The 15631-nt window shown below is 51.5% G+C and overlaps 1 protein-coding gene across 1 annotated transcript; it reads left to right on the forward strand.

The window, feature by feature from the left end:
• The first annotated feature begins 8470 nt into the window (after positions 1-8470).
• Positions 8471-14211, forward strand: NAT16 (N-acetyltransferase 16 (putative)). The gene is given in 9 exon segments (XM_037054723.1): positions 8471-8886; positions 10227-10552; positions 10555-10645; positions 11291-11406; positions 11409-11602; positions 12226-12383; positions 12385-12420; positions 12422-12714; positions 12717-14211. Coding segments are annotated over 8 exon segments (1275 nt in total). The 5' UTR covers positions 8471-8886; positions 10227-10230; the 3' UTR covers positions 12782-14211.
• Positions 14212-15631: the final 1420 nt, after the last annotated feature.

Consider the following 15631-nt stretch of genomic DNA (forward strand, 5'->3'; position numbering starts at 1 on the left):
ACGTTTTAATGGAATCCCATTTGTTTATTTTCACTTTTGTTTTCCTTGACCAAGAATATATATCAGAAAAAAATATTACTAGGAGCAATGTCAGATTTTACTGCCTATGTTTTCTTCCAGGAGTTTAGTGGTTTGGGGGTCTTACATTTAAGTCTTCATTCCATTTTGAGTTTTTCCTTGGATATTGTGTAAAAAGGTAGGCTAGTTTTAATTTTTTGCATGTATTTGTTCAATTTTCCCAACAGCATTTATTGAGTAGGCTGTTTTTACCCCAATGTATATTTTTGCTTCCTTTGTCATAGATTAATTGACCATATAGGCATGTGTTTATTTCTGGGCTTTATTCTATTCCGTTGATCTATGTCTCTGTTTTTGTGTTACTACCATGCCATTTTCATTACTGTTGCTTTCTAGTATAGTTTGATATCAGATAGCATGATACCTCCAACGTTGTTCTTTTTTGTCAAGATTGCTGTGTCTATTCAGGGTCTTTTGTGGTTCCATACAAATTTTAGAATTATTTGTCCTAGCTCTGTGAAAAATGCCATTGGTATTTTGATAGGTATTTCATTGAATCTATAGATTGCTTTGGGGAGTATGGGCATTTTAACAATAGTAATTCTTCCTATCCATGAGTACAGTATATGCTTCTACCTCTGTTTATTTTTATCTTTTTCATTTTCTTTCTTCTATGTCTTATAATTTTCAGAGTATAGACCTTTAACTTCCTTGGCTAAATTTGTTCCTAGGTATTTTATTCTTTCTGATGCAATTGTAAAAAGGGATTGTTTTCTTATTTCCTCTCTCTGTTAGTTTACTATTACTATAATGTATTTCTGTGTAAAAAAAATGCAACCAATTTCAAAATATTAATTTTGTATCCTTCTACTTTACTGAATTCATTTATCAGTTCTAGTAGTTTACACATCTAGTAGTTTCTTGGTGGAATCTTTAGGGTTCTCTATATACAGTATTATGTCATCTGCAAATAATGACCAATTTATTTCTTCCTTTCTAATTTGGATACCTTTTACTTCTTTTTTAAAAAGATTTTATTTATTTATCTTTAGATGGGAAGGGAAGGAGAGAGGGAGAGAAACATCAATGCATGGTTGCCTCTCATGCATCCCCCCGCTGGGAACTGGCCTGCAACCCAGGCATGTGCCCCGACCGGGAATTGAACCGGGATCCTTTGGTTTGCAGGCCCATGCTCAATCCATTGAGCTACACCAGCCAGGGCTAGTTCTTTTTCTTGTCTGGTTGTTATGGCTAGGATTTCCAATAGTATGTTTAATAGAAGTGGTGGAAGTGGACATCTTTGTCTTGTTCCTGGTCTTAGAGAAAACATTTTTAGCTTTTCCCCATTGGCTGGTTGTTGATTCTTTGACAAATGAAATAAAGGAAACTGAGACAAAATAGTTAAACAAGGCCAAACAATCTGAGCAATTTATAACCAGCTAATGAATCACTAGGTTTTATCTTTCCTAACAAAGGACAATTTGGAGCAAATGGTTTACACATCTCAGACTGTCTTGGGACAGAATGGCCTCAGTCCTGATTTGTTTTCAATGACATTCTTGATGACATTCTTTAAAAATGAAATTAACTGGAAAATAACCTCTGACCTCTCTGTATGCACATTTTGATAAATCAATATATTGAAGGACACACCTAAAATGTTCATGAATGTTCTGTTAAGACCCTCCCCTGACACCTCCCCTATGATTCCGGCAGGCCAAGGAAAGATAAAAAGCCTTGAAACAAAGAATGACTGAGTGCTCTTGCTAGAACACCCACACCTTGTACCTCATCTCACTTTCTCCTAAACCCTAAGCGACTCCACAAGACTTGCTACCAGGGGAGCAGTAGGCAACAGCTTGTCCCAGGATGACCCACTGAACCTGTCTCCAAGGATCTCTTTTTCTCTGACTTTCCAAAAGAAGTAACTTTTCACTTCTTTCACTGTGACTTCTATTTCTTAGAGAGCCAAAGCAGCCCACCTAGGCTGTCTACTGTTTCTTCTTCTTTCTTAAGCCCTTCTTTTGTTTCACTGTCCCCAGCTTTAATAAGCATACTCTCACAATCACCCAGACTCATGTTGCGGAATCTTTCCTACATGAAGTGAAGAACCCACATACCAGCTGGCCTGAGGCAGACCCACTCTGGGCCTAGTCTCAATCCCATCACATCTCCAGCCCTTGCCTTGAAGCCACATAACTCAGTTTCTCCTTATAGGTCTCTGTCCTGCCCCCAATTTGCCCTACCCCTGGAGGCCAGGGCGAGTGCCCGCAAATGAGTTTCTGCATGAGCGCTTTAAGGAAACACCTGAGTTTCCAGCAGCCTTCTGTTTCCTCTGCATGAACAATATCCCCACTGATTTTTGCAGCCAGATGTTACGTGCACCTCTCTTCCTGGCACTGGCCTTCTGGGCTGGAAGCCTGCTATGGGGCTGAGACTCCCTCATTCATCAGGGGAAACCTCTGCTGCTGAGACATCCCTCTGAATTCTCAACTGTCATATGTGGACGTGGGGCCAGACTGTTTTATGTCTCCACCCCTCCTACAAGTTGTGATGTGACTTCTTCTTTATATCCTTAATTATAGAACTTCCATTCCACTAGTCTTTAGATTGTTGCACAGATTGATTATTCTATAATTTGGTTGTAATTTTGATGTGGTCATGGGAGGAGGTGAGTACAGTGTCCTACTCTGCTGTCTTGACAAGAACCCCACTAGCCCCAATTGAGTGACATTTGATAAATAATACCTGTTCTCACTCTCTCCAACTGCAGAAATAGAGTGAAATCATCCATTCATTTGTTCATTCATTTATTCATAACATACTTATTAAGTATCTACTATGTGCCAAGACCTGAACTAAGTACCAGATATAATGATAACTGTGATGCAACCCTGTTCTAAAAGGGTTTATGGTCAAGCTCAATGGTTTTCCATCTTTCTGTTTCCTGATTAATGAAGTTCCTAGAGTTTGACAGTACTGGAAGAACAATAAACAAGACAGGCTTCAGTTATGTCTGAATTCCAGTATATAAGCTGTAATACGCCCTATTTGAGAATTGCTTCTCCAGTTGGCTAGATCACAGTACCTACCATTAATTGAATTTTTATGCTATGCCAGGCATTTTACAAACATTATATTATTTAATCCTTATTGGAAGTTAGGTGCTCTGCCCTCTTTACAGGTAAGGAAACTGAGTCACCAGTGAGTCAACCTCCTGGCATCACATCAGTCACGTATTCCAGTTCCTGAAATAACAGCTCTCCACATACAATAATCACTGAAGCCTATCAATTATAACTACAGCTAAAATCTTTAACTCTTGAGTCCCTCTAACAGTTGTATGACAGAAAATATATGAGGTATCCAGCTCAGTCCCTATAAAGCATTTTTGTGTCTTTCATTTCACTGGTCTCATCCAAGTGCAGATGTTTCATAAATAGCTGGAGATGCCCTGGAAAGTTAAGACTTGACTTGTAGATTGGTGATTGCCCAGAAGAGGAGGGGTCACTATATCAGGAGGAGGGCAGGAGATTAAGCCTTAGGAAAAGAGGGGTCAGAGAAAACACTCAAAACTCACAAATCTGGAGGAGGAAGTCATAGTTTCTAGAAACCCAAGAGGCAGCAGTATTCAGAAGACCTGGGGAAAAGATCCAAGGTTGTCCATTGTAGGGAAAGGATGAGAGAGAAAAGGGTGGATGGAGAGGGCCCTGAGGTCAAGAATCGACCCAACTGAAATGACACAGATCAAAGGTAGCACCCTGCTGACAGTAAGACATACCCATCCCAGAGGGAGGCCAAACAATAAGCTCTCCCAAATAAAACGCCCAAATAAATAAGCCCAGCATGAGGGTCAAAGCCAATACTCAGGACCCCAAGGTACAAGACATTTACAAAATTCAGAGTAACTAATGGAAATCTGCAGCATTCATAGTACTGACATTTGTTTTGTGCTTTATAGCTTGCCGAGTGTTTTCATACTTTCACAAGGTACGTTTGTGAGTGGTCAGAGGGTCTGAGTTTGCAGCCAGAAGACCTGATAGCATTCCTTGGCAGCTATGGGACATAGCCCAAGCCACGGAACTTCTCAGGACCCACTTTTTTATTTGCAAAGTGGAAAACAAGTCCACCCACCCTATAGTGTTGTGAGGGTTAAGCCACAGTGCTTTGCACACAGTAGTGGGTACCAGTAGTGGGTACAAGGTGGCTCTGCAACCCAGGGCTGAGAAGCCTTTCAACTAGCAGATCATCCTTCCATCCCCCACTGACCTTGACCTTGGTCATTTCAAAACATGTAGCACAGGGTGATGGCCCTCCTCCCTGCACCCTCAGAGAATTTTAAAATGTGGAGTGACTCTGGTTCTCTCTTGCTGGGAGGGACAGCCAGGTTATCTTTCAACTTCTTACCACTACTGCCCCCTATCCTCCAGGTCAGCCAGAATGGAGAAGTCTAAACATGGTGACTTTAGAACCATAGGGCTTTTGACTGGCCCAGTGAGAAGTGACCTCTTGCTCTGAATAATGTGAATATGAGGGGACTGGAACTTTGGGAAATTCTGTGTCTGACTGAGGGAACTGGAAGTGGGTGAATTTGGACCAATTCAAGAGTTTCTGATGGCAGAAGGTGAAGCTCCTGGTGAAAGGGGCAGGATTAGAATGTGCCCGCACTGCCACTCCCTCCTGCCACCAGTGACTGTTTCCTTCAATACCTTTAACTTTTTGAGGTGCTTCCCACTACTAAGCATATTCCACCTTGCCCGCAGCTTTGCCAGATGCATGCCATTTAGCAGTTTTAAAAATCAAAATTGGAAGGGGAGGTTCTATTTTTTAAAAAACGGTTGAGTGACTTGTCAGTTACTTTACTGGCCAAATTGGAACTAAAATTCAAGAGATGATGCTCATTCCTTCATCCACTTGGTGGGCTGGAGTCAAGGAACATGACCCTTCCTCCATTTTACCACATTCAGCCAATGGGATCCGATTACTGGATTATGGAATCAGCACCTTGGAAAGCACAAAAATGGAGTGAGATAGGTGAGGGATCAACTTTGGTGGTCATTGGGGAGCAAGGGAGCTGGGCAGGGAATGGAAGGAGGACAAGGGAGGGGTCCCATCCTGAGCAGTCCTTAACACACTCTACAACTCTTTACAGTTACTAAAGGGCTTTCACATCCACCACTTTCCTGGATCTTTACAGGGTAGAACTGCAGGTGTATTTATATCACTTTATGGGAGTGGGACCGCGTCCTCAGGAGTTAAGAGGCTGGGCCACCAGCTTATTAGAGTCAGAGACAGTACCGCACTTTTTCGGATTCCAGGTGCACGCTTTGCTTTTCCTGCCATCCTTTCTCTACCCTCCCAGGCTGGGTGCCAAGCCCCGAGTGCTCAGATCCCCAGTGTCGTGCACGTGTGCAGAGGTCTGTGTGCAGATGCTAGGTGTACACGGTGCACCTGGAAGTCTTTCCTTCCTCGGAGACCTTGCTGCCTAACGGCCCCTGAGAAACGAGCGGCTGAGTGTGAGCTGAGCCACCTTGTGCGCCCAGAGCACGAAGCTGACCTTCGACGCTGGGGGCTCGTCGGGCCTGTCTCAGCCTCTCTCTGCTCCTTTCAGCCACTGTGCTTCTTCTGTCTGTCGGCGTCTCTTCGCTTCCCAGTCTTCATGGGTTTCCAATTTCCTCTGTCAGTTTCTCCGACCCACACTTTTCCAGCTGCTCGTCCCTGCAGGCTGGAGGTGGGAGAAAGGGGGTGACGTTCGGGGGCGACCCCGAGGCGGGGCCCGCAGGGCAGTACTGACTCCTGGACGGAGCACGGAGGTGCTGTGCGCAGGGTGCGAGAACTAAAGCAGCATCACCCCGTCCACCAAACCCCGAGGCGCGCCCCACCCTAGGGCCGCTCCCGGGCCACGCGAGGGCCGGAGTCTCGTCGGCGAAACGCGGTCACCCAGCTGCGCCCACCGCCGGGCGCACTTCCAGGGGCGCCCCTCCCCGCCCCGCCCCGCCAGCCCCCGGCGGGACCGAGTCCGCTCCAGATCCGAGCCGGGTTTCCTCCTCGTCGCTGGGGTCCCCGCCCCTCGGAGCCGCCCGCCCGGACCAGCCGAGCGTCACCGCGGGCGCCACTCGCACCGCTCGGGCCCCCGGCGCGGAGAGTCGGAGCCCGGGGGCGGCACCTGTGCCTTCGGACTCCCCGCGCGTCACCGGAGTTCGACCCTCCGGACCCCGAAGTGACGCCCTTCCCGGCGCCGTTCGGTCTGCGCGGCCGCCCGGCTCGGCTTCTCGGAGTCCGGGCCTCGGCGCGGGCGAGGTAAGGGGGCCGCGCGGCCTGGGGGGCGGGCCCGCTCCGCCACTGAGGAGCGCGGGCAGCAGAGGCCGCTGCCCCCTGCGGCAGACCCCCGCGGTTCGGTGACCGAGAGTGCGGTTCTCCGCGGGTGTTCGAAGTGCTCGCCGGCGCCCGCCGGGACCCGGTGCCCGGGGCGCCCCTGCCTTCAGACAGCTTCCTCGAGCCCCCTCTCCCGCCTGCTCCCCGCACCCGCACCCCGGAAAGAGCCTGGGGGGCGAGGGGAGGACCTTCCACTCCAGGCCCCGTCTTCCGCGGCTGTGGCCCTCCGAGGCACCCCCGCCTCCGCACTCCGCGGCCCGTCTTGCCTCCCTCCACTTCGTCTTGCCTCCCCTGCCTCTTCTTCCCAGACCTCTGTTCTCTTCCAGGCTCGCTTCTGGCTTTCTCCTCTCCTTGACCCCTTCCCCCATCACACGGCCGGAAGAAGGGGGTGTGTCACGCTGCTTTCTATTTGTGGTCTCCCTGGTGGTGGGGGCGGGGCGGGGGGGGGGATGCAGTGCCAGGACTTTTTTGGCATCAGCTGGGCCCTGAGTCACAAGGGGTCGTGTCTGTGATTCGGTGTCCATGCCTCCTTCAGCTCCCCTCTCCCATCCTCTCTCCACCTAATCTCCCTGCCTGCCTTTGTCTCCTTTCTGCCTTGGTTATTGTCCTTTTTTGCTCTGTCTTTAGGTGCTCTGTGTAGCTGCCATCTGTCTTCACCTCTCTTCTCTTTGCCCCCTCTCCTCCCTCTTTCAGCCCCCAAACCTGGGACCTCAAGGGCATCTGTCTTGCAGGTGTGTGGGGTATGGTGAAGGTGGAGGGGGATTCCAGTATGCTCAGCGATGACTTCCATCATCTCCTTCTCCCAAGAATGGCCATTCATTAGGAGACTGAAAGAACAGACATAAGGATGCGGGGGTATGGATGGCCAGGGAAATGCTGCCCCTCTCCCAGGAGCTGGCTCGAGGAGATACCTGAACTACATTCCCACAGTGTTCTGGAGGCACAGGACTACCTCTGCCTAGACACTTCCTGGGAGTTCAAAGAGCCAGGTTGGAGGGTATCACACTGGCAGGTGGGAAGTAATCAGAGTGTGGAGCAAAGGTTGTGGAGCTGGCTAGTAACTTTGGATTGGCCTGGAACCCCTGACCTGTGTTTTTCCAGCACCCACCTTTCCCAGAGCTTAAGAATCGTGCAACCTTTGTGTCCCCCCAAAAGAGAACGGAAGTAGAGGAGTGCCTTAGAGAAACAGAGGGTTGATGAATTGACAAGCCGTCTCCTCTTCCCTGTGACCCGGGGAACTGCTCCTTTTCCCTTACAAACAACTTTCTCTGAGAAGTGGAGACACCATTGGAAATGGCCTCCCTGTCTTGAAAGCAAGGGAGGGAAACAAACGTGGAATGTCTTAAATCTGTTGGATGTGTTCCAGTTTACAAGTTGCTCACATTCTGCCCCCTTTAGGAGCAGTGGGGAGTTGCTGAAATTACCTCTAAACTACCAGTTTGTATTTTCCAGGGACCCATGAACAGCTGGTGAGGTTGCCTGGAGATGCAAATGGGAGCCACAAGTTAACCTGCTCATCTCTAGGACACAGCATCCCCAGAGCCTGATGCAAGGAGTCTTAAGCTGGAGCTTGCTGTTGGCCTAGAATCTGCTGAACAGTGAGAGGAAGGCAGTTTGGGGTTCCTACCACATATCTTGTTCTGAGTCGGCTTAGCCCTTAGCACTTGGGACCTCTGACTCCTGCCAAAGACCCAGTAATTCCTTTTAAAAAAGATTTAAGCCCTGGCTGGTGTAGCTCAGTGGATTGAGCGCGGGCCTGCGAACCAGAGGATCGCGGTTCGATTCCCAGCCAGGGCACATGCCTGGGTTGCAGGCTGGTTCCCTGCAGGCCAACTCCCAGCAGGGGACACATGAAAGGCAACCATACATTGATATTTCTCTCCCTCTCTCCTTCCTCTCTGAAGATAAATAAATAAAATCTTTAAAAAATAAAAAAAAAGATTTAAGATTGTATTTATTTATTTTTAGAGAGAGGAGAATGAAGGGAGAAAGAAGGGAGATACACATTGCTGTGCAAGAGATACATCTATCAGCTGCCTCTCACACACCCCCAGCTGGGGACCTGGCCTGCAACCCAGGCATGTGCCTTGACTGGGAATTGAACTAGTGCCCTTTAGGTTGGCAGGCTGGTGCTCAATGCACCTGGCCACACTAGACAGGGCAGGACCCAGTAATTCCTATCTTCACTCTTCAGGCTGAGTTTGGAGATCGGGATAGACAAAAAAGCTACATAAAAGGGGGGTGGGTAGGGGGAGAAAAAAAGCTACACAAAATAGTTTCATTTTCCTGGCTCCACCACTGGCCTGGGAGCCAGGAAAACATAGTCTTGAGTCTCGATTTCCTCACTGTGAAAGGTACGGGTTGAACTGGGTGATCTCTAGTGGCCTTAACAGGGACTCTAAGGTCCTGTGTGCCTGTGCCTTTGGTGATACTGGCCTGAGCTGTCTCACCCAGAAGAGCCCTAGGCAGCAACATCAGTTTGAAAAGAAAGAGGTAGATGGTGCTCATGTTTTGAAGCGTGTTTGTATAGCAATCACTCTGTATTTCTGTAAGCCCTGTTTATGGAATGGAAGCTAAAATAATCCCTAAATTATCCCTTGATACTCCTCCCAAGCCTAGGTCATGTTCTTGTTTAAAAAAAAAAAAAAATCCAACCCAGCCAGTTTTAGCCTCCACAAAGTAGCCTGTATGTGTGTCCCCCAGGATGTTGGTTAATGAGGCTTAATGCAGGTTATGTGAGAATTATAACTGGCCGAAAAAGAGAGGAGGGGAGATTTGGTTGATTTGGTTGGTCTAGAGGAGGGAGGTCTGGAAATAAAGAATCATCAGGACTTGGGGAGGGAGCTTCCTCTTTGGCCCTGTTTCTGGGCAGGGAAAAGAGAAAAGCTAGAGGCCAAATGGGGGTCAGATCCACAGGGGACTGACCCAAAAAGGAGACTTTGAGGAACGGAAGGGGCAAGGAAAGCTCCGTGTGGGAGACAGGGCAAAGGTTACCGGGACGGATTTTAAAAGGAGGAAGCGGGGGAGGATATATAAAAAGAGGGGCTCCATCTTTTGAAGGAAGGAAAATGAGGAGGGGGCAAGGGTGATCTTGGTGGATATTTTGATTGCTGGAGCTCCAACAGAACCCTTTTCAAAATGGTCAGCTCACCCTGGAGTGGGGCCGTGAATCCCTCAGGAGGAAGGAAACAGAGGTTTTGATGAGCCCGGAAGGGTCAGCTTGGAATTTTTTAATGGGACTGTCCATCTGTCCACTCCTTTGGTTTATGTTTGAATATGTGTGTTTGGGGTGAAGAGCACGGGGGCAGCAACATGAAGGAGATCTGGGGTGTATACCTCCTCCCTTCACCCTGGTAGATAAGTGACAATGGTAGAAAAGGGGGGGTGGGAGTTGATTCCTTCACTTCCCCCAGAAACCCTCCCAGAGGGGAGTGGAGATGATGGAAATTTCTTTCTCACGTTCTCACTGAGAGGTGGTAGGGCCCGGGAAGTGGTATCCTTCCATTACTTACACCACCCCTTTCTCCTTTGATTTATTGGGCTAACTGGGTATGGAGGGGGTCAGAGGCTAGTCTCTGGGGAGGCCACAGGGTCCTGAGTTTTTTAATGTTCAGGAGAGTCCTCGTTGGGTGGAGCAGGATAGGACTGGGAGTTCTTGGAGCTGATGGGAGGGGGTAGCTGGAGGCTTCCTCTCTAGGGTGGGTGTGAGGAGCAGAAGAGAAGCACTGTTTGTGTAGGGAGGGATTGTGGGGGCTGTTTGTACGTAGCGAGCCAGATGTGGAAACAGTCAAAACCCAGCTCTGATCCCATGCCGGGTTTTCTCTTTTCTGCAGGGTAATGAAGTTGGAAGCTGGCTGTGGTATAGCCACCTCAGAGGTCCCTAAGTCCAAAAAAGAGGCTGAGCCAGATGCGCAGCCACTCTCAGAAAACCTGCCACAGGAGGCCAGGTCTGGATCAGGCTTTGAGACTGAGGACAAGCCTCTGGGACCTGAGTCAGGGCCTAAGGCCAAGGCCAAATTCTTGGGGGCCAAACCCAGGCCTGGATCTAGGCCTGAGACTGAGGTTGAGTGGTTGGACTTCATGGGGGCCACAGAACAGGAGTTTGAGGAGGTGCTGGACATCTCAGGGGCCTCCGGTGGTGGCCTCAGCTATCTTCCTAACCCTACCACAGCTGGCTCTGGGACCCAAACTGCACCATGGTGCTGGCCAAGTGGAACAGGAGTGGTGAGAACCTGGGCCCAAGTGAAAAGGGGTAAAGCCACGTTTGGGTGCCTGGATCTTAGGAAGGAGAGGAAGCAAGCCTCTCCCTCAGCCCTTGTCTGGTTGCTGAGGATATAGAGCAGGCTTTGGAACCAAAGAGTAGGGCGTTCAGATCCAAGGGCCCAGCCAGTGAGCATGGGGTAGGAGACGTAGAGCTCTAGGAGAGGAACCAGAGGGACCGGTGAGAGCTTCAGTACTTGAGGATTTGTTTGAGGAGTTTCTGAGTGCAGGAGCAGAAAAACGAGGGAGCAGGTCAGTGGGGGTAAGCTAGGGGTGGGAGCGGGGAGAGTGGGGCGAGGAGTCTTGAATAGACTGACCTCTGGCACAAAGAAGGCCTGGTTGCATTGGGTGAGCAGGACCAATCAAAGATGGGCTCTCAGACAGAGCCTAGAGGAAAGGGGCTTGGGTATGTAGAGGTAGGTAACTGAGGTCGAGGCCAGTTCCTGGGGATGGGGCCAAGGAAAAGGGCGTGGCAAGTGGCTAGAGACCTGTTGCACCGGGAGCTACAAGCATCTCAAGAGGTGAAAACAACCCCAGCGAAAGACCATTCTGCGGGCTCTGGAATCCGAGACCCAAGTGCTGAGGAGTGTCCTGAACTGGCTCCAGGTCTGGTTTGGCGCCAAGTGTGTTGACGAAGGAGGGCTCAGCGTGTGGGAAGAGGCGAGCCCTGTGAGCCGAAAGGGGCGGAGTCGGGGAAGGCTTCCCCTAATGGCCTTGGTCCGCAGATCGCGCTGGAGTCGGTGCACTTGATTGACACGGGAAGACGGCGCTGGTGGAGGGGCTGCGAGTGGCGCCCTGGGAATGCGGCAAGGGCGAGACCAAACTGCTGCAGCGCTTCGGCTTGCAGCTAGTCAAGCGACAGTACCTGGGGGTTAAGGTGGCACAGCTTACCCGGGAAGAGCCGCTGCCCCTCCGGAGGCTGAAGAAAAGCCACCCAATCACCAAGCAGGTGAGAAGGACGGGGGGCTCGGCGTCCTCCCCCAGGCCCAGCCAGTCACGGGCTTTCTTACTCTGCCGTCTCCACCGAGTGGGGGCGCCCAAGAGCCCAGCACTGGAACTTCCAGTCCTCACCCAGGCCCTTTTGCCAAGGGGAAGTGAAACAGCTTCCAGACTCCCAGTTGTCAAACCCTCAGGCCGGAGCCTATTCCGGGAGAGGCCGGGGAGCTAGGGAGCCTAGACTTCCGTGAATCTGCCTCCCCTACATCGATCCTGCCTCCCTTCAGGGACCCAAACATCTGAGCCTTTATTCTCCCCCCTCATCCTCCCTCGCCCTACCAACTCAACTGATCTGCCTTCTCATTCCCGCGTCTCTCCGAGACTCAGCACCCCCCTCCGCCCCCGTTCCATGGATACTGGACACTGACCCCACCTCCCGTATTCGGAGGCTTTGCCCTGGTTCGTCCTTGTTACCTTAGGAACCCAGGCTTTCACATATCCCACTTCACCCTGCACCCCCGTAGGGCCCAAGTGGGAGCCCGGGGGTGTGAATGTGAGAGTGAAGATGCCGAGAGGCGCTGGGCTCGCCAGCCCTCCCGTCGACTGTGGTCGGGAGCCCACTTGTACCCGCCGCAGGGCGTCCTTTTGGTCAGATTCAACGCGTCGACGCTGCTGGCAGGTCTGGGCGCGAGGCAGGCGGCGCTGCGGGTCTCAGGCACCTTCTCTCCTGTGCCCACCGAGGCCCTGTTAGAGGTAGGCGGCAACGTGGCAAGCCTCCTGCTGTCGCCCGCCCTCCGTGGAAGGCAGGACCTTCATCCAGGACTGGAAGCCCTCCGACCGAGAGCAGCCTCCGCCTGCTGGCGGCCGAGGGCCTGGAGTGGCGCGTGGACGGCCGCAAGCGCCCGCGCATGATCTCGCTATGCACACGCCCTTTCCTCATTCTGCTTGGCGGCGAAGGCGCGTGGTGCTGCCTCGGCGTAGATGCCTTTGGCTGCGACTGTGCTCAGATGCAGAGCCAGTTTCCGTGGCATCTGCAGCTCCGGACCCCGCACCTCACTGCCCTCAACGTCTTGTGTCTGCTGTTCCTGGCGCCCCAGTTGTGGTCACAGCTGGCTTATTTCTGCCAGCCGGCTTGGGGCTCGAGCTGGTCAAGGGTTACGCTGAGCAGTGTCTGCTGGAGGCCAACATCTGAGGCCTCTACTGTCTGAGGAGCACTTTATACCCTCTCCCCGCCCCCAGCCCTAGATCCCCAGAAATCCAGGTCCTCATTTGCAAGCTCCACCCCCTACCCTGCTGCCTATCCTAACCAGCTCTCCATCCCTCTCTTTTGCCCCTACTCCGTCTGTCATCTTGCCTCTAACACTCCCAAACACCGTTGCCCAAAGCCTGATCTGAATCACCTGGCTTGGGGGAGCCCCTTGCGCTGCTATTGCCCACACTTTCCTCTTCCCGCCCAAAGAATCTGTTCCTTCACACGCTTCATAGCTTTTTCCTGTGCATCGTCCTAGCCTGGGAGTGAACTCTGTCCTTTCTGGCTCTCCTTTCTGCCTCCTCCTGGCGGGACGTGGGCAGAAGTGCGTGCGACGCCCAACACCTCTCCCAGAGCACAGCCGCCCGGAAAAAAACTTTCTTCCTCGTCCCCCTCCCCAAGCCTCAGAACTTGCCCAGTGCTCCCCTCACTGCCCTTTTTAGCCTCTTGTGTCTCCAGACCAGTGGCCTCTCCCTCCTCTCTGTACCCCCATCTTCCTCCTCCCTGGACCTCCCGGACACAGCTCCTCATTGCCTCTCTGTTCCCTTTCTCCATGACTTTCATCACCCACCCCGTGTGCAATATGGAGAGGGACCCTGTAAATGAAATAGATTTATAACGCTCTCCCTACTTTGGCCCTCTGTTTGTGCCCTGGTGTTGCACCTTTCTGAGCCTGCCCCTCTGATTAGGGTTTCCTCCAAGTTTGCACGACATTGCTATTTCACAGGACCCCTCCCTGGTATCCCCCCAACCAGTGGCAGAACCAGGAGGCTCAGGCTGGAGAGTTGTGTATGAAGCCCAGGCCCCTCAGCCCGTGTGGGGCTGCCTCCTAATTCTAAAAAGGCTCCTTATAGTGAGACTGGAACCCCACCTCCAGGTTTTTCTGGATAGTCCTCCCCTCCTCTCATTCCTTTCTGCTTTTTGGACTTTGGCAGTCTTCTATTAAATACAAGTAGTAACAGCTGTATTTCCACAGTGCTGTCTTCTATACTGGATCCTCACATCTACCGCAGAGGGAGGAAATAGAGGCCCAGAAAAATCAAAGTGACTGCCCAGTCTCTCACAGTAGCTGGGAGCCTCGCAGGGACTAGAACTCAGACGTCCCAAGCCTCAGGCAGGCCTCTGAGCTACCCCAGGGTAGCTTGAACTCCGTGTTGGACCGTGGAGAGCTGCATTGACAGCAAGCACGGGGCTCGCCCGGATGGAATCCGAGATGTGGGCAGAGGAGGGCGCCGGAAAGTGGAAAGTGGGCAAGGAGAACCACTGCTGTTCGAGTTCCGGCTTTGCTGATGTGCTCCTCTACCTGCTGTGCCTGGCCATGCTGCCACCTTTCCAGTCCCTTCAACCAAGGCTGTGTTGCAATAAAAAACGAACTCAGCCCACCACCTGTGTTTGTTTTACTTCTCAGTGGGGAGGCGTGAGACGCTTTATCCTCCCCAAGTAGCCTGTGTTAGAGAGGATCTCTAAGCCTTGTGGCAAGGGGGCTACTGACTTTCTGGAGGGGAACTGAGAAAGGCTGCATGCCCTTGCCCACCCCCATCCCTACGCCAGACAAGCGGCAGAAAGAAGCGATTGCACTAAACCAAAGCGGTCAGCAGTGCTCCGCCCTAAGTCCCTGGCCTCACTTTCCTCTGGACCTGGGAGTAAGCTGATGTCCAGATTCTGTGGGCTCTTCAAGTACCCCTTGACATCCAGGACCACCTTCCTTAGTCCTGCAATCCAGGCGTCTAACCTACAGCTCTCTATTCTCTCGTGGCCAGCTCGCTCGCTTTCTCCATTCCTGGGTGGGCACCGCAGAGAAGTGGAAGGAGGTGGAGGTAGCCTGGGCGCCGCTTGCCTAGGAACCAGCTCCGGAGCAGTGAAGACTGCGATCCCGAGAAGTAACACGCGGGGGCGCTAGGACGTGTTCGGACGCGGGCGAGGCAGCGCAAGGTGGTTTCGGTCCGTGTGTGTCCATGGGCGTCTTTGTGTGTCTGCGTTTCTGTATATGTGTGTACGAGTAATGGGATGTCTGAGTAAGATATGTTCGGGACAACGTGGCTGGTGTACCCCAGAATCAGGTACTCCAAGTGTCTTTTCGATGAGGACGATGCTCGATATGTTGCTATGTACGTGTGGATGGGGAGGCAGGGAACTGTGTGTGTCGTCGTGTGTGCAAGGCGTAGCCTGAGTCCCTGACCCGCGTCTTGGATTTTTGAAGTCACATACCTTTAGGGTTTTTACCCCTCTATCCCATGTAAGAAGAATGAAGGCTCTCAAAGCCAATCTCTATTACCCTGGTCACATCTTCAGCATAGGTATGCTTGACCCTGCTAGGCTAGGTGGGACTTTGTGTTTGTGCAGTGGGTGTGTCTCAGAATATCAGTGTAACTCTGAATGATACTGTGTTGTATGTATGTGACAGGTGGGTGTTGGGAGGAGGTTGATTCAGGTTTATGGAAGTAAACAATTTCCTTTTTCTTGTTAGTTTGTGGATATCACCTTCGTGGCATGTTTTCCTCTCTCGGTCTCTCCAGTAGTTGTCTCTCTTTGTGTCTCTCCTCATCTCTGTCTCCCTTTCTTGGTGACTCATCTCTGCGGCTTTGCTCTCCCCCGGGGCTTCCTGGGTCTCCCCTCCCCCATTCAGGACTGTAGGGGGGTATGAAGGAATGGGATGGGGTAATGATGATTTGGGTGAGCACCCCCTTCCTATTATTTATAATCCCAGACATGTCAGTGGCCCCCAACCCTCTCCCAGTCCCTTTCCCAGGACTTTCCACCCCACTAAACTGGGGTGGCAGGGGATAGGGCAAC

Source organism: Sturnira hondurensis, unplaced genomic scaffold (genome assembly GCF_014824575.4).
Source record: "Sturnira hondurensis isolate 20B ecotype Veracruz unplaced genomic scaffold, ASM1482457v3 Scaffold0008380, whole genome shotgun sequence".
NCBI lineage: Eukaryota > Metazoa > Chordata > Mammalia > Chiroptera > Phyllostomidae > Sturnira > Sturnira hondurensis.